The sequence below is a fragment of the Dermacentor variabilis genome, chromosome 10, assembly GCF_050947875.1.
Source record: "Dermacentor variabilis isolate Ectoservices chromosome 10, ASM5094787v1, whole genome shotgun sequence".
Taxonomy (NCBI): Eukaryota; Metazoa; Arthropoda; class Arachnida; order Ixodida; family Ixodidae; genus Dermacentor; species Dermacentor variabilis.
In genome coordinates, this window is record NC_134577.1 from 90862622 (window position 1) to 90885309 (window position 22688).

The window sequence follows — 22688 nt, forward strand, 5'->3', positions numbered from 1 at the left end:
AAAAGTCTATTAAAGACATCGAACTACTCGTAAAACTTGGTAGTCCAAAAAGACCATTCTTTTTTTGCTTTGAACCACTCTGAACAAGTTACTTATGTGATTATTTTTCGTTAGCAGGTGGTTACGTTTAGTACAGCGCTATGTGATAAAGCTTTTTTTTTTGTGAGACATTAAAAAGTAAGTTCTATACGTAAAACACGGTGACTAAAATGGATAAGTGCTCCCCAGCCTTCGTACTCGGTAAGTGTCATCCTTGCAACGTGCCATGACAGCGGAATAGTGTTTGTACGACTTTAAATTGTCCATCTCATTCGCAATTAGTGCAGCAATCGAATCCAATTAGGCCAACGAGCCGTGCAGACCTCCTTCTTTTCTTTTTTTTTTTTTTTTTTTGTAAACACTCTCATTGTTGTTCGTGTGTGCATGCTGTTTTCCAAAACACTTTCGGATGTACCTCATTTTTGCTTGTAGTCGGACCGCATTTTACGTGCCATGCATGCACGAGCACGTTTTCTGCTCAGACCGCGAACTCCGAGAAAGACATATTGCTCGCAGCGCGCATGCGCGTTGCTCACTCGGCGACCCCGCCGCAGGGCGTGGTGAAGATGTCCCTGAGCTTCGACCTGCCGGTGCTGGTGCGGGCGGTGCTGGTGCACTCCCTGAAGCAGACGGCGCACAACAAGCTCGAGCTGCAGTTCGACCTGCACATGCCGGCGGCGCCCGTCGACCGCACCGTCGACTCGGTCGAGGACTCGCTGCGCGCCGTAGCGCACAACGGCACCTTTAGCAGGTGCGCGCCTCCACTCGACATCGACGTCGCCACATTCGGGTCCACTGAAACATATACGTACAGCCGCCCTGATTTTTAATAATATAGCGCGAGCGTCGACTGAACTGCTGGTGAGCGCCTTATAACGGCGATAAGCGTGCAACAAGGCGAGAGTTCGCGCACGAGCCTTGTTGCCTTGTTGCACTCGCCTTGTTGCACGCTCTTGTTGCACGCTTATCGCCGTTATAAGGCGCTCACCAGCAGTTCAGTCGACGCTCGCGCTATATTATTAAAAATCAGGGCGGCTGTACTTCTGCGTAGCTCGCTATAGAGGGAACGAGCTAGCGTCCACGAGATCTGCGCGTACGGTGGTCCAGCAAGCGTGGGAGTGAGGTTGAACATTGACATTGATTTGCCTTGGCGCTGTCTTTGTGGCTTGGAAGTTTTCAAATTGATCATTTTCTACGACATGTCACGTTGTAAACGCAACACTTCGCAATGGCTATGCGTGTGTGCGCAGACGTATTGATTGGCTGTGCTTCGAAAACCCTGCTTGGAGATTTAGAAAGATAAAGCGTAATAAGTAAGGCCCCGAGATTTCTTAGACCCAGACCAGCAACTGCGGCGCTCGCGATATTTGATAAGTTATGAAGTGCGGCTCCGTGGCGGCGAGGACTACCCGCCTCTTGGCGACCAGCAAGAAACTCGCGCACGCGCAGTGAGTGCGGTGAGTTCGGTCTCTTCCCGGCGGTTGCACGGATGGAATTAACGAAAACGCAAGTACCACTTTTACGTTTAAAGTTGCAGTTGTGCATGCACTTCTACTGTAATGAAAAAAGAGCGTGGTAAAGGAGACTCCCTAACTGGAGAAATACGTAGGAACGTGTATCGGGTCACTGCAATCTGGAGTGACACGGTACTCAACCTGACCTTGTGCTGTAGGCTTTGATGTCATTCCTACTTATCCCGGGTGCTGGCGTGCTGGGCAAGCGACTATATACCTATTTACTATAGTAGTCTCCGGCGCCCGTCAGCACTGTTGCTTGGTTACACAGATTCCGCCACCTGGCGTCCGCCGCTCTCGGCTCCCTAAAACTCCTCGAGTCCCAGGTAGCCGCCGCTCCAAGCTGGGACGGCGGCATGCAGTACGTGCGCTTCGCCGACGTCCAAAACGAGCTGCTGGCATTCATGACGACCGAGCGCCTGATCAACGTCAGCAACGACGCCGTCTCGGTTGACGGGTACTTCGACGATGAGAGCGAGTTGGCGACAACCAACCCCGAGCTGCTGAAGGGCTTCGCGTCGTTCGCGACGCAGCAGGGCGGCGCCAGGCTGCTGAACCTCGTGCGGTACTTGCTCGTCGAGAGGCTGCTGCCGGTCTCCTCGCCCAAACTGGCCGACATCTACAACGTCACGAGCAGCGAGGCATTCAGCGTCCGCGTTGCTGCCTGCAGGTGAGGCCGGTAGTTGCTGCGAGTACAGCCTGCAGCCGTTTGTAACGCGCTGCACTCTTTAATGCCACCTATAGAGCAGAATTTTAACACGAAAGTGTCTTGATGCCGAGTTTCGTAGAAAATCGGCACGTTGTACGCGTACAGGCAACACCAATTAATGCGGGATCTGGGAGCGCGTGCAAAGCTGCCTTCTTGCTCTCTTTAACAAAACAAGCGCCTTCTCTCCAGACATGGTACTGCGCATGCGCGTCCTTCCGCGCTCGTGTGCCTGCCCGCTTCTAGCCAGCGCGCTGTCGGAATCGCGATGGTTGCAACTAAGTGGTCACGCTAGGAGAGCGCCGTCCTTTTCAGCCGGCGCAATGTGCAGTGCATTTTAACACGTACTACATACGTCACAACAGCTGAAACTGACGTTAAGCTGCAGTTTCTCTTCCACAGCTTAAGCTAGTGTTGATTATACTGTGGGACTCTTTTCAGGAGTGCTCCCATCTGTAAGTTTCTCCGCATAGCTAAAGTGTACTACAGAGGGGTAGTGTGCTCAGGGGCGACACGCGCCATGCATTGCCGTGAGGCGGCGAGGTGGAAAGGTCCGGCACTTGGATGCCAGTCCACGCGACGGCAGTGCCGCCGCCAACATCCGTCGATCCGTCGCTCATTCTTGCTGTTGGCAGTTGTGCCGGTTGAACGCCGCAAGCACGTACGCCGCAGTTTGTGTCGTTTGTGATTTTTGTTGTAGTTTATGTAGTTTGCGGATCCGGCACTGGACCACCCCCAGAGAACACTGTACAAGCCGGACGAGGCGCGATTCCGGCGGTGAACACAATCCGTGTACTCGTTCTTTTCATGCAAGCCCACGGGCGCAACGGCAAAACCATCCATAAACTAGAAGCGTGCGTCCAAGAGACGATGCGACTCATCTCGAGAATTGCCAACCGACACTCTGGCAGGGAAGAAGCCAACCTCATAAGATTGGTACAAGCCTTCGTGCTCAGCCGCATCACCTACATCACCCCGTACCTTTGCTTCAAAGCTGGTGAAACACAGAAAATAGAGGGAATTATCCGGAGGGCCTATAAACAGGCTCTTGCGCTATACCTATAAGAATGGCCAACGCTAAATTGCTAGCCCTAAGTGTGCACAACACCCTTGAGGAACTCGTGGAAGCGCACCTCATATCTCAATATGAAAGGCTAGCTCAGTATGCCGCCGGGCGAACTATCTTCTAGAACCTTGGCATCGACTACGAGTCGATGCAAAACACCAAAGTAGAGACATTTCTCGCCATCAGACACGTCATCTCAAAATTAACCCACTCCCTAAAAACATGCGCCCCGCCACAAGGAAAGGAGGGCCGAACTGTTTGTTCAAAGCCCTCCATCAGAAATTCCATGACTTCAAAGACCCCGTCTGTGTCGACGCAGCAGAATACAATGTAAATTCGACTTCGCCCTGCCATCTGCTAGCCGCCTGGTTAGCTCAGATGGTAGAGCGGCTGCCCCGGAAAAGTGGTCGTCCCGGGTTCGAGTCCCGGACCAGGACGAATTTTTCTTCAACTATGAGGCTTTTCTTTCGAGGAATCCGTATGGGTTTCCTTTTTAGCAATTGCTACGAACCGGTGGATGTCTTTTTTCCCTTTATTCAATAATTCTCTCCACCTTGCGGGTTTCCGCACAACTACTACGTCATACACTTGCCTTTGCTTCGTGTTGTCGACAAATTCGACTTCGCTCTGCCATCTGCTAGCCGCCTGGTTAGCTCAGATGGTAGAGCGGCTGCCCCGGAAAAGCGGTCGTCCCGGGTTCGAGTCCCGGACCAGGACGAATTTTTCTTCAACTATGAGGCTTTTCTTTCGAGGAACCCGTATGGGTTTCCTTTGTAGAAATTGCTACGAACGGGTGGATGTCTCTTTTTCCATTTATTCAGCAGAATACATAGAACGCAACTGTATGTCCCTCGCAGTAGTGGACTCGTCCGGCCAAATGCGCGCTGGTGCTTCAATCCGAACCAGAAGCACTGAAACAGCGGAAGAGGCGGCTATCGCTCTGGCAATAGCCTCCACACATTGTTATTACATTATTAGCGATTCCAGAGCAGCAATACCCAATCTTGCAAAATTCGGGTCTCGGCTCCCGTAAAACACATACTAGACACCAACCAACACTCACAACCAATCCAGATCATTTGCGCACCAGCGCACTCCTCCCCACCCGGAAACGAAGCCGTTCACACCGCCGCTCGAGGACTCGCCAACCGAGCACTCGGACGGCTCACGCTAGGAGCAGGGAGGAATCGCATGGTCAGTTACCAGGAAATAACTCAGCGCTACAGGTTAGCCAGGGCAGTGTACCCGCGGCAGCACACAAATCGCTTAACAAGCGACAAGAAGTAGCTTGGAGGAGACTTCAGGAAAATGCCTACCCCAACCTCCTAGGCTATTACTACTGCTGCTCGGACCAATACCCTAATTCATGTAACCGTTGTAAGAAAAAAAGCTGTTCTGTTCCACATTATGTGGTCGTGCCCAGCGGGAAATCACACGAATCACGAAGTAAGAAGTAATACTGAGCAGTGGGAGGCTATGTTGCTCAGCTCCGACCCTGACCTGCAGGCCGAGGTCATCAAGAGAGTTGAAGAAGCCTCCCGGGCCCAGGGGCTCGTGCCTGCCTAACAACAAGGTCACCCGTCAATACCTTGTTTTCCAATAAAGTCTTTACTCACTCACTCACTCACTCACTCACTCACTCACTCACTCACTCTGTAGGTTATGTAGTTCCAATGACGCAGTGTTTAAAATGAATGCTTGATTTTCCCTGAGATATTCGAGTTTGAATTATACACAGCGGACGTCACTGCGATATAAGGAGCTGAATACGTTTTATTAATTACTTAATGATTGTACTATTTCTAAATTTTAAACTTTGACATAATAAGAGTACCTAAAACTTATGATCATTATATAAATATATAATTACTTGAGATAATAGCATTGTTGGTTTGTATAACTCATTTTACGAAATAACTGGGTAATGAAGTAAATAATAATTTTAATTAATTTTGCTATATCCAATAGATTGTTGATCCTGTTACTTTTAGAAGTGAAGTAGCGAGTCTTCACATATTGTTCATGTCTGCTTCAATGATATCTGCGTACGAAGGAATAGGTTTTCATTGATACATAATTTCACGTGTGACACGTAATTGTCACAATTCCATGTGCATTTCCACTGTTGTTCTCTCTGCATTTCCAAGAAGTTCTCTAACGGATCTTGGTTCAGCCAGGATCCGTTAGAGAGCTTCTTCGGGATTGCCAGATAATCACGTCTGTCAAATGATCACCCCACATCAACGCAGTTCCTGATCGTTGTAAACTGCTTGTGATTTTACAACCTCGCAGAAGCAGTCAGCTTGGGCAATGCAAAGCTTGCTGAAGAAATGAGCTCTGTTCTTGAACATTGCGATGGCTCCACCCGAGAAGCCAGAGTTAATAGTTTGGACAATGTCGTCGAAGCAGGGACGTGTTGGCATTGACGTGTTAGCAATTAAAAAGCAGGTTCTTAAGCGGGGCGTATGAAAGCACCCTAGCGCGTAGTAATCGGTGCATGATGCGACAGCCCAGGCTCTGGTGGCACCATCTCGTGCCTTTCGACATCAAGTGCGGCAGCCGTGAGTCCTCCCTGAACACACTACACCACAGTCTAGTACAACACTGTATAGTTTTTTCTTTACTGTCACAGAAACTTTTTCCGCGAGCGTTGAGATCACAGCAAATGAGGAAGAGCTGTAGCGTCACCGAAAATTGCATCACGTACCCGTCGGCGACCACTAAATCGCTTACCATGCCACTTCTTTTTTATGCCTGAGTCACGATCATGTCGTGTTGCCTGTGATGACATGGTGTCGCAATAGTTCCCTTCTTGTTTTTCAGTGATACCCACACCACTGCTCGCTAATACGAATGGGGGCTGTTGCCTGGTGTGTGCGATGATGGTTAACTTCCACTGTTCTAGGCACCATGGAGGTATGACTGAATTGATGCGGCACTACGTAACGCCATTCAATGCGACGTCCGATTGACGTCTGAGAAAGAAGAGGGACCTTTGGGGAACCATGAGCAGCTACTCATCATAGACACCAAACAGCTACCAGCAGGGGCGTAGCGGGAGGCTGGGCATGCTCAGAGGGTACGTACCCCCTCACCCCCACTTGACCGGTGGGGGTGAGGGGGACTCACCCCCACCGGTCAAGTGCGTGCCCCCATCCGCTTTCTGGAAAAACATTCCTGGCTACGCCACTGGCTACCAGGATTGCTTATTTCCTTTCGTCGCTATGGAAGGAACACTCGTTTAATTCGCGCTCGAGAGCATGTGGTGTTGGTTAACTCGACCTCCACATGCCTCTACCGGCATCCCTTCATGTTCGCAACGCTCACCACCTTGCAAACAAGAGAGATTCGATAGACTGTGCTAGCGCTCCGCTAGGCGTGAAGCTATTTCTTTTTCTTTAGATCTTGCTTTCTGTTCAGATGACCTATGCTTTTTCCACCCCTGAAGCCATCCATCCCTGCTTGTTTTCGTGCCGTGTCACGCTGAAGCAACGCCTAAACATGTCGGCGCTCTCCATCTCGTGCTGGTTGGTCGAGTCCCAGTTAAAGAACAAGAAGAAAAAAAAGACATTACAGGCTACTTCAAGCAATAAAAAGAAGGCATTTGAACTTGCTTCATTGTATGAGTTTGTTAATTCGAACTTTCGGATAAATCGACTAAATCTTGTAGTCCCAAAGGAAGCTACCAGGAGTCGACTGTGCTGGCTTCTTGCAAGTACGAAGCGGGGCGCGGGAGGCGCGGGGAGACTTTTTGCGGGCTCAGACGAAGCGGGCTTAGCCAATTCCTTAACGCCGGTGCTTCAGTGTGACTGCATGGATTTAAAAGCATGTTTTTCGTATTTGGCGTGCTAGCTGTGGTGCAGTAAATGATCCTGAAACTCGCTAAGCTCCGTCTTTCGCTCCTTTAGAATACGACGTAGTCCACCTTTACGGATAAAAAAAATAATCTATAGATCATGAGCAACATTCACAACGTCACAGCAAGTTCGTGTGGAAAGTTCAAGACAGTGTTGCCAGCCGTCTTTCATTTTTGCGTCTTGTTTAGCTCATCTGGGCTCCTCTCAGGGCGATGGTGAAATTTTTGGTACAGTAGAAGCGTGATTTACTAATCCAGCTGAACACTGATTTATGTGCCACTATCTCGTTGTTCTTTTGAAGTGTTTATGACCGTTTTGTTGCAATGAAGGCTTTGTTATTTCATTTCTACGAGCAGTTTGTAAAATGCGGTCTAATGGTACGCTTATATTGTAACTTTTCTATATATATATGTAAAATTACGTGTGTTCCTTTCATAACCCTTATGTAATAGCCCTTTGTGATGAGTGTGGGACGTTGTGGCGGTTATCGCGACTTTTGGCACATTGTCAGGCGTTTGGCTGCCTTATGGCCCCCCCTTCCCACACAACCACGTAAAAATCATTTGTATGTCTCAATAAGTGAATTAATACACGTCTAAACTTATTTTTTCTCTTTTGGGTCTCCTTGGATGGGTTGATTATTGTGAAATGGCGTTCAACATTGTTGTCAGGCACTTATATAACTTTTTTTTCAGATATTCCATGGGAGGCTATTTCAAGCAGATATTTAAATATATTTAACACTAGATAGTTTGCATACACGTACAAAGCCCGCCACGAACATCATACTTTTAAGATACGTAACCGAATGTTTTTTTTTATTTTGTTGTGTATTAAAACTGTGGTTGCGTAAGACAAACTGCTAAGTGGCGTCTTAACATCACAAGGCATAATACTGCAACTGAATTGGAGCTTTCACTGTTTAATGTAGTATTGTAAGGTTGAGTGAATGAAATCATTCGCTTAAGAATGCCATGACATGTCTTTCTGTAATTATGCTGTTGTGCACGACAGTACTGGCGCGCTCACTTGCGTTATGTTGTTTTGAGCCTTTGGTGCATGCATGTCCTTATGATTCAGTTTTAAACCTTCGTCCACGCAAACACTTTGTTAAAAATAATTTGCTGTTTGGGTTTACCTTGTACCTAACAAAGGCGACTCCTGCATTGGCACGTATGCTGCCAGTATGCATCCTACACTGAAAATAACTTAGTAAACGAGCCCCGCAATCCGCACACACGTGATCGTCTACGTGGAAGTTTCGCATATAAAGAAATGTGCAGGAGCCATCGACGATGTTAAGCGAACAGCTTAATGTTTCAAGAAAGCTCTTTGCAAAAGGAATAATGTGCTTGTAGGAAAACGTTTGCTGCAGTGAGGATACTTAGGAAGCGCTTGTTCTTTCATTGCGTTGTTTCGTTAAGGACAGAACCGCCAAGCCCCCCATCTGTAGCTGTGGTATATATAGGCGGTTATATATATATACCATATATATATATATATATATATATATATATATATATATATATATATATATATATATATATATGGTATATATAGGCGCTGCCCTCCGGTGTGGCAGCGGGAGGTGAGGAGGTTTGTCTTTCCCCAGCGTTCCTTCGCAACATGTAAGCCTTCAGACGCCCCAAAACTCTCGAGTGACACCAACGTGCATGTCAAATAGCTTCACACTCTAAAAAAAGTTTACACCCTTTGGGGTGTATATCTGCAACACAACAATAATTGTCATCTGCCTTGCTTGCGTTTCCTTTCCTGAAAACTCGGCGCTCGCTACTTACCTGTCGAGAATGCTGCGTCACACTGATAACACGCATGCCGTTCGTGACTGGAAAGTACCGGGCTCGCAGCGTTAAAGGAAGGAAATGCGGACAAGACAGATGGCGTTTATTGTTGTGGGACAAGATAAGCAACAAAGGGTGTAAATTTTTTGAAGAGTATAGCATTCCCGACAGGAAAGTAGCAGGCGCGGCGTTTTCAAGAAGAGTAAGCAAGGTGGATGACGATTATCGTTGTGTGGTTGAGATACACCCCAAAGCGCGTAACTTTTGCTAAGGGTGTACACTTCTAGATTATTTACACCCTTTGGGGTGTATCTCTGCCACACATGGGTAACCGTCATCTGTGCACTCTTAGGCAAAGTTATGTCTGTTACACAAAGATAATCGTCATCTGCCTTGCATGCGTTTCTTTTCTTGAAAACGCCGCGCCCTCTACTTTCCTGTCGGGAATGCTATGTCATGCTGATAACGCGGATGCCGTTCGTTACTGGGAAGTACCGGGCTCGCCGCGTTAAAGAAAGGAAATGCGGACAAGACAGATGACGAGTATTGTTGTGTGGCCGAAGGGTGTAATTTTGCTTAAGTTGGCGTTCAGCGGTAAAAGCGCTTGGTAACTCGGCTGCCCTAGAGCACGTGACCTTTGCATCGACGGTGAAAGTCATACGCCAACGAGAATCACGAAAGCGGGGGAGCGGGCCAAAAAAAAAACTACTCAAGTAAAAGCAAAATTCCGAGCACACCTAAGCACTCCTTACGAGTTGTGAATGCGAAAGCATTAGCGCCCTATCGAATGCCGCTGAGCGGTCCTTTCAGATATGAACTCCACGAGGGCAAGCGAGTGGCGTCGAGACGCTTGGCAACGTTGGCTTGGCGCGTTTTAACGCGATAGCGTTAAGGAGCTCGTGTCGCAGAAAAGCCGGTGTCGTCGGTGTCTGCGTCGGCGTCCGCGGCGTTGGCCGTGAGCGATAAATCACGGCAGGCACTTCATAAATAAAAAATTGGAGGACGCTTAAGCTTCGCCTTCAAGAGTGGAACGCGACAGCGTTCCCGTCGACCCGCCAAGGGGTATTGGGCTACGGCGCAGCGACAACGCGCCCCGCATCGGACGCGGTGAGCGTCAAGCAACGCAGCGTTCGGCGCGAAAACGAAATGCGCGCCTCAGCAAGCGACGCACGCCTGAGCCTTCTAAGGTAACACCGCGTTCACTAGAGGCGCTTTTGTACCGCTTTGAAGCATCGAACTCGTGGCTCAGTGGTAACGTCTCCGTCTCACACTCCGGAGACCCTGGTTCGATTCCCACCCAGCCCATCTTGGAAGTTGCTTTTTATTTATGAAGTGCCTGCCGTGATTTATCGCTCACGGCCAACGCCGCGGACGCCGACGCCGACACCGACGCCGACGACACCGGCTTTTCTGCGACACGAGCTCCTTAACGCTATCGCGTTAAAAGCAACTTCCAAGATGGGCTGGGTGGGAATCGAACCAGGGTCTCCGGAGTGTGAGACGGAGACGTTACCACTGAGCCACGAGTTCGATGCTTCAAAGCGGTACAAAAGCGCCTCTAGTGAACGCGGTGTTGCCTTAGAAACGAGCTGTTTCTAAGGCTGAGGCGTGCGTCGCTTGCTCAGGCGCACATTTCGTTGTCGCGCCGAACGCTGCGTTGCTCGACGCTCACCGCGTCCGATGCGGGGCGCGTAGTCGCTGCGCCGTAGCCCATTGTCTTACACCCCTTGGCGGGTCGACGGGAACGCTGTCGCGTTCCACTCTTGAAGGCGAAGCTTAAGCGTCCTCCAATTTTTTATTTGGCCTTGCCGATGCGGAGTGAGAACGTAGGCAAGAGCTTGCGCGGACAACGAACGCGCGCATAACGCAGCCTTCCGAGAGCGAGGATGACGTGGCTTCGCGGCGATTCCCTCTCCCTCTACGCAACGCCTGGCGCACTATCGTCCCAGCAGGTGTTCCCTTTCTCCCGCTCTGCTCCACCGAGGCGCGCTCGTGGCTTGGCGTCGCAGCCAATGAGAATTTGGTTGCCGTTATTCCGCTTGTCGAGACAACAGACGCCGGCTTTCTCGCTCAATGGCCCATTTGGTGCTTTCGTATATATATACATATATATATATAAAGACAACCGAGCCCGCCCGTCACGTGTACAGGCGAGAGGTGGTTGGCCTCACGCCGCGCGCCTGGGCCGACCTGATCTTCCGCAACCTGTTGGGCCTCAAGTACGACGCGGTGGACGCCTTGGCTCATGACGTGTTCAACGCGGCGTTCGACCATGTCGACGCCGGCGGCGGCTGGATGGCGGACGCGGAGACGGCGGAGCGCGCCAGGCAGCGACTGCAGCGAACCCGCTTGCTCTTGGGCCGCGCCGCGGTCAAGGACAACCTCAAGGCGCGCTACAGTCACGTCAAGGCGCCCAGCGACGGCTCGCCCTTCGTCGCGTGGCTTATACACACGCTGCAACTGGGCCGCAGGCGCCTCGCCGAGCACCTGCGCAGGGGCAGCGCCGCGCCGAACCTGGACGTGGGCGACCTGGAGCTGCAGGTGATGCGCGATGCAGTTTTGCTACGAGAATCGCCACGGGGGTCTGCCGGCGCTAGTGGTCTATGCGAGACCTTCGCAAACTAAGGCAGATCAGCCAGTGCGGGATTAGACGCTGGCGTAACTTTTTAGCCAGACTATAGTTGGCAGTTCATCTCAGCATAAACTGAAGAGCGCAAAAACACACTCACATGGCTCTCTCTCTCACACACACACACACTGTGATGCCTCTAATATCGGGCAAAGGTTCGTGTGCTCAATGGTTTGGTTAGTTCTCTTAGGCGGAGCCTCCGAGAACCCAAATGAGGACAAAGCCGTTGGTTTGAACACACACACAAACTTTTAATGAAACAAAAGAAAGCTTAGAATAAGTAGAAGAAAATAGAAAACAGAAAACAAACACTCAAATAGGCATAATCGCAGATAGAAACACACATGGGGCTTGCATGCGGTTAACGAGTACGCGAGTCCGGGCTTGCCACGAGAGTAGGGACGCGTAACAGTATCGACGCGGCGACGCGGCGACAGGCTAGCGAAAGGAGTGGCGCCGGTCTCACCATAGGTCGCGGTACAAGCTGATCGACCGGGCGAGCGACATGAGCGCGCCAGCTTTGGCTAGGCGAGGTAAAGCGGGCGGCTTGGTGGCGCGAGTACACGGCGTCGGCGTTCTGGCCGGGCAGCTGGCGTAGAACTTGGGCCCGTAGCCCGACTGTTCTTGCCCTGCCCACGGGCACAGAAGCTCGAACGCCGGCCTCGGGCAGCAGGCGGTACGACAGACGGGGGTGGCGTTCTGGCCGGGCAGCTGGCTTAGAACTCGGGCCCGTAGCCCGACTGTTCTCGTCCTGCCCACTGGCGCAGAAGCTCACCGGCCTTGAGGAGCTGGCGGCACGCTCTGGTAGACGGGCGACGCACAGGAACGGGTTGGCAGGAGGCCCCGGTCGGGTGAAGTCCTGGTGGGCTCGGGTCCGGAACCCGACGGCCCGTCTTCAACGCCCGCTCCGGTGGTTGACCTCCTCCTGCCGTCGCTTCCTGGGACTCTCCTGGCGTCTCACTGGCGTCTCCCTGCGTGTCCTCGAGTGTCCGCCCCTTCTGCCAGCACATCACGCTTTTTTTCTTCCGGTCTGGCCGATTCCGCATTCTCGGATTGGCTGCCTGACTCCCCGTGGTCTTTTCCGATTGGTTGCTTTTCTTTTTGTTGTTTCTTGCGCCGCGCGTTCTCGTGCCGGACGCTCTTCGGCGTCGTTGTTTTCCTCCTTCCACCTCGGCACGCGTGCACTCAGTGTCGTCTGCTCCTGACCGTCCCGAACACCGCACCGTGTCGCGCACCACACATCACATAAGCCCCTTTTTCAACAAGTTTTTCAGAAGAAAAACTGCCGCTCAGTGCACGACATAGTTCACACATGATCGGAACACTACAGTCACAGTCATGGTCCGTTCACAAGAACTCACAGTGCAGTTCTCTGAGCATACAGGTCAAAGACATTAACAATTCAAAAACACCACAACAACTCAATAATAAAAACTGTAGCACCAAAGGCTATCACAACACACTCTATAAACAATCAAGTTGAAGTAACCAAGTCCGAGGTCAAAAGTCCGTGAAGAGCCATCAGCGAAGCATCGGCTCCTTCAGGTGACCCTCTCCCACATTAAGCGGACTAGACATCTGTCTTTTCGTTTAGAGTACACTGGCCCGTCTGTGGCCATAACGCTCCAGGCATTGATGTCTCTGCTTGGTGTCGACCAAGTCACTGCCTGAGTTCTAAGGTAGTCAACGGTGTAATGAGTGGTTGCAGCATCAGTGTCAATGGTCGAACCACACACGAGTGAATAAGAAGACAAAAGATGTACTGAATCCTCAAAGCCCTGAGTTGATGTGGTACCAAGGCCTGAGCCCTTCCAAGTGCCCATAGTGTCACAAACAGTTTGTGTCGAGGGACGCAGTAACGACCCCTGAATACTTTTGGGGGAAACCAAACACGGTTCCACAGGAGCCCTGATATTTTCAGGTTCATCCTGATCATGATGCGAACCCTCCAACGTGCTATCTTTAGCCTGTAGGAGGTGTTCTGCTCTAACTTTATCAACCAGGCCCATGCACGGCAGCTCTGAACCCTGCACGAACCAGTCATCGCCTGCGGTGTGCTCACGCGGCACTAGTTGAGGTATGGAAGCAATATGCTCCTTGTCTTGTGACCATACCTCAGTATCCTTGCCTACAATGGCATCATCACAAGGTGTCTCTCCTTGAGACATTTTTTCCTCGCCAAGGCCTGACGCCATGTCGGAGGGAACCCTTGGGTCGCCGCTGCGCTGCTGTGCTGCATCCTCAACCGCGGATCTTGTCCCGTCGGAGCAAGCATCCGCGAGTGTCTTGATGCGAACGCGCACCCTGCGAAGCTCTTCCTCCAGGCGTTCCGTCTCAGCTGCCTGTTCTGCCACTCGCCTGTCGCGCTCCCTCTGAGCTTTCTCACATATTATTAACCATCTCTCTTGCACCCACCTGTGCAAGTCTGCCCCATGCAAACCCAATCGTTGGGCCACGGTGGCTAAGTCAGACTAATTTCTGGCTGTTTCTTGCCCACATATGAGCCTTCCGCCTCTGCGACTTTTAGCCGCAGTTGTAAATTATTCTCCTCCAATGCAAGCTGCTCCCTCCTAGCATTGCGCTCCGCTGTCCGCTCTTCTCGCGCGCGCGCGCGCTTCCTGCTCGTTCAACCATGACCTCAACTCCGCACCTTCTAGCCCCATGCGCTCGGCTAAGGCTAACAAGTCTCGTGTGCTAGCCATAGTTCCTAGCCGCTAGAATAAAAAATGCAAACGAACGGCTTTGTCCTGTCGCGGACGCCAATTTGTGATGACCCACTTATGGGGGCAAGAAACAGCCAGAAATTAGTCTGTTTGACTTAGCACGCACGCACGCACGCACGCACAAACACACACACACACACACACACTCTCTCTCTCTCTCCCTCTCCCTCGAAAAGGTTAATCTGAAGGATATTAAACAGATCCTGCTGGTAAAATTTACGCTTAGTTTGTGTTAAAAGGCATATATTTGCGCAAAGTCTTGAAGCAATTTTCCCACTTTTGTGACGAGTTTAGTTATTTGGTTTCTCGGAAAAGAAGCAGTTTTTTTTTGTCAGAGAAGTTTGCGCAGCGTGTTTGAAAACCAGCGTTTATCAGAATTCCCGCGAATACGCACGAGAGTCATGCACTTTTCCATCATCGATAAGTTCTTGGTTTGACGAGCCTAGTGAAATGTTGAAAGAAACGCAGCAAGTTCAACGTTAATTTCCGTGAAGTTAGCGTTGTTGTAGTCCCGGATATATTTTATCGAAGGCAGACAGTTAGGTACCTTAATTGAAAGTAAAAGTAACTATTTTATGGTCACTTAATCGATCCATTATTTCCATTCGAGTAATTAGCTTGGGTTCAGGAGTTTGTACTTGATCAATAACGTTGTTACCGCGACGTTAGATTAGATTTGTGTAGAATACGCACGCGCACGCACACGCACACACACACACACACACACATATATATATATATATATATATATATATATATATATATATATATATATATATATATATATATATATATAGGATATTTATTAAAGGCGAACTTGTGCCCACAAGTAAAAGTCACTGCGGTCGTGCAGGAATCCGCGGCAGTCGCGTTCTCAAACTGGCTCGAACCGTCTTCCTCTTCTTCTCGCGTGACACCTCGGGCGCGTGCCGCATGCGAGCCGGGTCCAACTGGCTGCCCGTGCCACGAAGATCGCTTCCTGTTGTTGCTGAACAACACCACTGTACGGCGTGCACAGTGCCCAATGCAAAGGACGCGCAACTTGAATGTCACCAAGTTTGTCGTGGCAATATTTCTAGTGCTTTGACCATATTCGTCATAGGTTTTGGCGCTGTCGCGCCTCCCTTACTGTCTGGACAAGGAACTCGCGGTAACGAGTGATTGAAAGCAATATATTGGAAAATTCATCTCTACAACATACGGGCACAGGTTACCCATCCTTCCATCATCTCCCCCCTTCCCTCCTTCCCCCAAGTAAGAAAACACAGTTCGCAGGCTTAGTGAGTTGAATACAAAATTCAATGCTGAAGACAACGAGATGGCAATGCGAAGCCTGAACTTTGCGATGGTGGTCACCCCTACAAGCGATTGCAACAGGATAAGTATGTCCGACGCATAAAAACGTAACTGTATACAGAAAACCCCGGTAGATGCTGTGGTGCTGACCTCGGCGCAGGCATTCGAAGCTTAGGATTACACGCCGTGGCCGCGTAGTGACTTTGCTGTTGCACTGCTATTGCACTGCTATGTCCAAGGTTGCGGGATCGAATCCCGGCCGCGGCGGCTGCATTTTGATGGGGGGAGCGAAATGCCAAAATGCCCGCGAACCGTGCATTGGTTGCATGTGAAATAACTACAGGGCGGTCGAAATTAATTCGTGTTCCCCCATTACGGCGGGCCTCATAATTATGTCGTGACTTTGGCACGTGAAACCCCACAATTGTTAAGCGTACGACTTTGGTCATCCTCTTTTCTGTAACGTAGCAAAGAAAAACAAAAGTCCTAAACATAGTCTTCAGGTGTTGATTGCGGCCCGATCAAATATAGTTTTCCGGAAGCCTTTCAAAGGAACTCTGGGCCTCATAGTCAGGGGCGTACCCAGGAAATATTTCCTGAGAGGTGTTGCTGAGACAGTGGCGCCCATTCTGAAAATTTTTTTTTTGTACCCTCAAGCCCCAGGTAATAAAGATGGGAATGGGTAAATGAAGCATATACATAAGTAAGGAACTAAGCAGCAAGAAGGGGTTAGTTACAAAAGCAAAATGGAATAGGTAATCAGTAAATTAACTTAATTTTGCGCGTGAATCAAGCACATTGCTGACATATAAACTTATTATATAATTTAAAATATTCATATAATGACACGTACGTAAGTTGTGCTAAACAGTATATCGCCGCAGCTACAATTTCGGCCGGTGTCAGGACCCTCTAACCGTATACCTTTGGCTTAGGTCCTGCCCGCAGTAGCAAAAACGATCTCAGCTGAAGCTCCTCATGCAGGAAGCTGTCACCCAATCATTACGCCCGACATATTAGCGATGGCGTCTGGCCGATGGCAAACTGCAGTTAAGAACGAAAATCCTTGTGAACACGACCAAATTGTAGCTTAGAGTGCATCTTGATGGAATTTAATATGGTCTTAACTGCAGTCGAGAGACATCGACGAAGTGAGTCGTGTTTTCTGCTTTCCCACCTGAGGTGGAGAACATACGGGCTCGTATGCGCAAAAGTGTTCTTACGCTAGAACTTTAAGATCAGGCTACAACCAACCATATCAAAAGGGCCGCAAACTAGCAAACAGTTTTTACTATAAAAGAATTTGTGATCTTGGTCACTGCTTTCTTTCTGTTTTCTTTCTACGAGCTCGGGCTGCCCGATCTCAAAGAGTTCGTACGTACACTTGGAGGAAATACGCAGAAATGCCCGCTTCCTGAATCAGAACCCCACTGCGTGGTTGAACGTAATGTATACAGATTCGATTTGTATGTATATTGTTCTTTTTTATTGGGTGTTGTTAAGTATATCTAGAGCGCACCGGGTCTATAGCTGTGTCATCACAATGATGGCGATAATCGTGATAATTAACAATGAACCATGATGACTATACTTATAACTACAATTACAGATGCTCGATTCGGAACCGAACGCGATGCTGGACCCCGTCCGGCTGGAGGTTCTGGTGACTCCGGCGATGCTGTTCTCGCCGTTCTGGGTGGAAGGCGTGCCCAGCGCCGTCAACTACGGCGCCATCGGAAGCCTCGTGGGGTCGCTGCTGTCGCAGTCGCTGGACCCGTCCGTCGGCGCGTACGACGTGCTGGGACGCAGGCTGGGCGACGCGGGCTGGTTCTCGGAGGACAGCCTGAGCGCCCGCAAGGCCACCCTAGCGTGCGTCGGCGCGAAGATTGCGGCACACGAGAGCGACTCGCTGTCTGACGACCAGACGAACGAGGTGCGAAGGATGATGACGATGTTGCGGCACGCTCACTCACGCGTACACTGAGTCACACTGGCTTTGCGCTCGCTTCACAGGCGTCCGATATAGATAACTGGTGAGTGACGTATGGTGTGAGCGGACGTGCATAGGTGTGATAGGAAGGTGTGGGCCCAGGCCTCAAACATACAGGGATTGCTCAATGAACAAAGAGAGGCTTTAATAACACGGGGACGGGACTAGGATAACGTACACGATGACACAGACACAGTTCCTTTCATGAGTGTCTGTGGCTTAAGTATAGTCACGCTCAGCGTCAATGTAGGAAGGCGTCCAATAGCGCGTCGGTATCACACACTCACGGCACGAAGAGGCGCAAGATGAATCCGGAGCGGCGAGTGGCGCAGGTGCTGGAGGCCGGGGCGGATGCCCGGCACACGACGAGCCACTCGCGCGACAGCTGGGCCGGGACGTCTGCCCGCCACAGGGTAGACCGTTCGGAAGGCTTAGCTGCACCGGAACATGTCGGCGTCGGATGCTCGCCCAGCAAGTGGAGCAGGCCGGTTGAAGCCCAAGGACAGCGCGGCCTGTTCTGCCAGCACACCCAGGAACCCCGGCCTTGGGTAGACGAACTGCTCGGCTCGTTCGGAAGGCCAGCCCAGGCAGCTCAGGCAGTTCGCATGGCTGCCGTCTCCGCCGAGACCACCGGTCCTTCTCTTCCTCTTCGTCCGTCGCCGCCGCGCAGCACTCACGCGCATTCGGTCGCGACATTCAAATAGTCCAAACTCCTATCACAATAGGAAAGGGAGTGGGTGACGGTGAGTTTTTGGTGCACGTGGGCATGGACGGGAGTGATTTTCGTTGAGTGTGAGTGGACGTGGGCGTGTATGTGAGGGAATGAGTGCCGGTGGGCGGGACTTGACGAGCGTGAGTTGTAAGCGTGCCAGTATGTGTGAGCGGAAGCGATTATGAACGCGAGTGAACGCGGGTGAGCATGAATAGGCACGTGGGTGAGTGCCAACGAGTGCGAGCGCATGTGAGCGCCACTGAGCGCGTAGCCTACGAAATTATTGTAGAGTTAACGTGAGTGAGCGTTCTCTCTTTCTGCCGACCTATGCCAGAAACGGCCAAAGAGCGCCACGAACGCTGTTCAGATAAATTGACCATATAAGGTAATTTGACTTTGAAGAGGCCTAAATGAACCGGCTATGGACCCTTCTAGATATGCGCTGCATAATATTATGACACTGAGTGATGGACATGAACAGTTGCAATACTTGGCGAGATGCAAAGTTAGAACGAAAGAACTGACTTGATATTTTACGTGGCACATTAGCCGCACCGCAACCCTCGAGTACAATAAAGGCTCGGAAAGAAAACATGGCCACCCACCCGGCAGTATTGCGAAACTACCAAGTGAAATCCGCGCGGTTTTCTTGGAAAGAAAACATTACAGTTGGAAGTAAAATTCGACCTATGCTGGGTATCGAACCGAGGAACAACGTTTTTTGCGGGGTAGTCTTTCCGCCAACTGAACCGGCTAGAAGGCTGGCAGAAAGCAGAACGAAGCCGAATTAATCGACAACTCGAAGCATTGAGACATCGACCAAGACATATCGATTCTGCGGAAATCCGAAAGCTGGAGGAAGATTCAGGAGAGAGTGAACTTGTCATCATCCGGAAGATGACAAATTTTCCCTCTCATGAATATTTTTTCTAACTTGTGGCTTTCCGCTGAACTGATCTGTCATATGCGGTACTGCACGTCGGATCATCATGTCTGTAATTGCTGAAATGTTTCGCGCTGTTCGTAAGTATTAATGCGGCAAAAGTGGCTTCAATCCTAGCCATAGAGCAGCACGGGAGGTACTGCGTATACGCATGGCACCGAAATTGCCGCAGAAAATCAGGACCAAAACGTGGCGAATGAAGGCGTGGAGACAGTTTCGCCAATTTTGTTGTGCAGGAATGGCATATGTGATGCGTAATATATATATATATATATATATATATATATATATATACAGTGAAGCAGACGCGCGTATGGAGCAGTTTATTGACGTTTCGGCCGGTGACCGGCCTTCATCAGAAACTGTGAATATTTACCCGGGCCCAGAACTGCTTTCTTTCTGGCATATATATATATAAAGTTGTCTATGTGATGAACGTGAAGAAAGGAAACCGAGGGCCCGATTTTTATTAGTCATATCATAAGCAGCCATCAATCAAACACACCAAGGACACCATAAAGGAAATTACACGAACTTATTAATTGAATTAACGAAATGATAAATTAATGGAAATGAAAGTGGATGAAAAAAACGGCTGTCCGCAGGTGGGGAACGATCCCACGTACTCGCATTACGCGTGGGATGCTCTTACCAAGGTAAGAGCATCGCACGCGTAATGCGCGTACGTGGGATCATACTCTGATGCTACTCTTACGCTACTCTGATGCTACTCTGATGCTACTCTGATATCGTACTCTGATGCTCTTACCAAGGCAAGAGCATCCCACGCGTAAAAAAAGTGACTCAGGAAAGGCACTACTCGAGATCATATATGTACGCCTGAACGCTGAGCATTGACAGTCCCTTCCCAAGAAATGAACGTACAGCGGAGATAAAGAAAGAGAGCAACTCCCAGAAATCTTCCTTCGAAACACCACGTTGGGAAGTGAAAGCCGCCTCACTGTTGAGTTCTTTCTTACGCTCGGCGTCAAGGCGTCGTGGGGCACAGTACAGTTCGTCTACGTCATCGTTAAAGGCACTGCAGCCTACAGGGTTTTCTTGGTCCGAAAAGTCTACAACAGAAGTAGAGCAAGCAAAACAAAAAGTGTCTTTAACTTGCAAAGATTCCAAATGTCTCTGAAGGAACCCTGACACCGAGTAAAGCCAAGTGTTAATTCCTCACCGGTACTATTGTTATAAACGAAACCTCCGGTTTGTGTGTTTTTTGCGGAGAAGAACGGTTCCATCAATAGACCGGTGCTTTGCCTCGCGTCGCTCGCTAATTTCTCTAGTAAGAGATTCTTGAACAGTTCGACAGCACGGGCTCTCATCTTGGCTGCCTTGTTACACACTTTTCGGAAGTTCTTGATCGCTTGCTGTCTTGGAAAGCGTTTCGTTAAAAAATTTTATTATGGGGTTTTACGTGCCAAAACCACTTTTTGATTATGAGGCACGCCGTAGTGAGGGACTCCGGAAATTTGGACCACATGGGGTTCTTTAACCTGCACCTGAATGTAAGTACACGGGTGTTTTCGCATTTTGCCCTCACCGAAATGTGGCCGCCGTAGCAGGGATTCTATCCCCCGACGTCTGGCTTAGCAGCCTAACACCAAAGCGACTAAGCAACCACAGCGGGTAACAGTATCTTCCTTCGTGACCCTCTGTGTCCCCTCTGTGTCCCTCTTCGTCCCTCTGTGTGTCCGACACGATGGCCGTAAGGCCGCGCGAAACTACTTGGCGTGCTCGTATTTTCTGCGCTTTAACTCAAGTACAAATTCTTACAAACTCGCCTAAATTTCACTCCTTGCATCTCCCCCCCCCCCTTTGTTTCGGTATTAAAACCAGTACACGCAAGCAGCGATACATTCGGGTCAAATAACCCGTTCCCCCGCAGGTGCTGGCTAACACCGTGGGACTCCGCGTGGCGCACGCCGCCTTCCTCGGCCAGCTGGACCAGAATGACACCCGGAAGGCGACCGCCGGCGACAACCCCGAGTGGAGCGGACCCTTCTACTCCGGCCGGGCCGACGACGCCAAGGGCCTGCAGCGGCTCTTCTTCGCCGCCCACTGCTTCCAGCTGTGCGGCGTGTCGCTGCCGCGAGGCGTCGCCACCTCCGGGCTACCACTGCGCGACCGGTGCAATCTGCCCCTCATGAACTACGCCGAGTTCGGCCGCGCGTTCGACTGCCCCGCGAACAGCGTCATGGCGGCCGACGCGACAAACAACTGCTTTCCGGAACCCACGGACCATTGACTTCCATTTCGTTTTTTTTTTCCTAGCTGAATTACCGTATTTTTATTGTCGATGTAATCGGGAGCTTTGCCCGGATTTTGGTACTTTCTTTCCTCGCTTTCTTAATTTCTTTTGTTACAGGCCATTTTCATGCTCGTCAGTTCGAGCAATGCGCGTTCGATTTGCGCAACCAGAGTGCTCAGCGGACGTTCGTTTCGCGAAAGTTTCTTTATGTCTTAGACTCTTTAGTTAACCGTATTGATTTCATTTTGCTCGGCCATTGTAATTAGGTCTTGAATGTTATCGCGTTCATAATTAGCCAATTTCTCAGGAGCACATAATGTTTGCCAGACACTTTATTGTCTTCTTTGGTACTTTATCTCTTATGATTTTTCTTGGCCGGGGAAGGGACGTTTCTTTCATTCGCGTGCCACCAATATCATAGTCGCTATTCAATTGTTAGTGGTAGCTGGAAATCCTACGGCGCTACGATGTGTGACGTCATCACCGATTGAACAATACATGGCTTGGCCTACAGGACCAAGTATTAAATATAATCTGATTTCGATCATACATTGCCTGTACCACCTAGCTTTTATTTTGTTGGGTTTGTTTGTTTGTTTGCTTGATTGCTTGCTGGCGCCGCTTATTTCTTTAACGAATGGCGGAGCTACACCACAGCTATGGAATGCGAAATTTTAGGATCAGAGCTTCCGAAAAACAGTGTTTTCCTGTCAATAACACGTTTATAATACTCGCGATCGGGGTCATGAAGTATTGGCCGCGGGAAAATAGGTGTTCCCAAAGCAGTGAGGTTGTAACCGTCACCAGCGACCACAGCATTTTTATCGTTGTGCCATGCAATCTGTACGTGTGTGCATGAGTGTGCATGTGCTATAACAAATCAGTCAAAAAGAGACAGGCATACAAAGAGATTGCAGAAATGTAGGAAATTGCAAAACTGTCGCCCTGAAGTTGACCTAAAGCTGGCTTCTCCGCAGTAATACTCTATGTGCAGAGAAGCATGCTTTTCTGACACGCCTCGTTTTGTATATTTGTAAGTGTTGTATGGGTCCCCCTCAGATCGGAAAAAGGCCAGTTAAATAAAATAAAATTACAAGCGCCAAGTATCTATAGCACATCAGCAACAACATCTGCAAAACCGAGCTTGAGGTATA

The 22688-nt window shown here is 49.9% G+C and overlaps 1 protein-coding gene and 1 non-coding gene across 4 annotated transcripts in view; both read left to right on the plus strand.

Moving 5' to 3' along the window:
• Positions 1-22083, plus strand: part of LOC142560810 (neprilysin-like) — a 36700-nt gene extending 14617 nt beyond the window's left edge. For 2 of the 3 annotated variants that reach the window (XM_075673174.1, XM_075673175.1), the window contains exons 5-9: positions 594-790; positions 1825-2223; positions 11135-11525; positions 17242-17565; positions 21172-22083. In XM_075673174.1, coding sequence (XP_075529289.1) covers positions 594-790; positions 1825-2223; positions 11135-11525; positions 17242-17565; positions 21172-21531 — 1671 coding nt within the window. In that variant the 3' untranslated portion in view covers positions 21532-22083. The remainder of the gene's footprint in view (positions 1-593; positions 791-1824; positions 2224-11134; positions 11526-17241; positions 17566-21171) is intronic. The other variant, XM_075673176.1, reaches the window with a different exon arrangement.
• TRNAP-CGG (transfer RNA proline (anticodon CGG)) lies at positions 3969-4043 on the plus strand. The gene has a single exon. It is a non-coding gene; the product is annotated as a tRNA-Pro (tRNA).
• Positions 22084-22688: the final 605 nt, after the last annotated feature.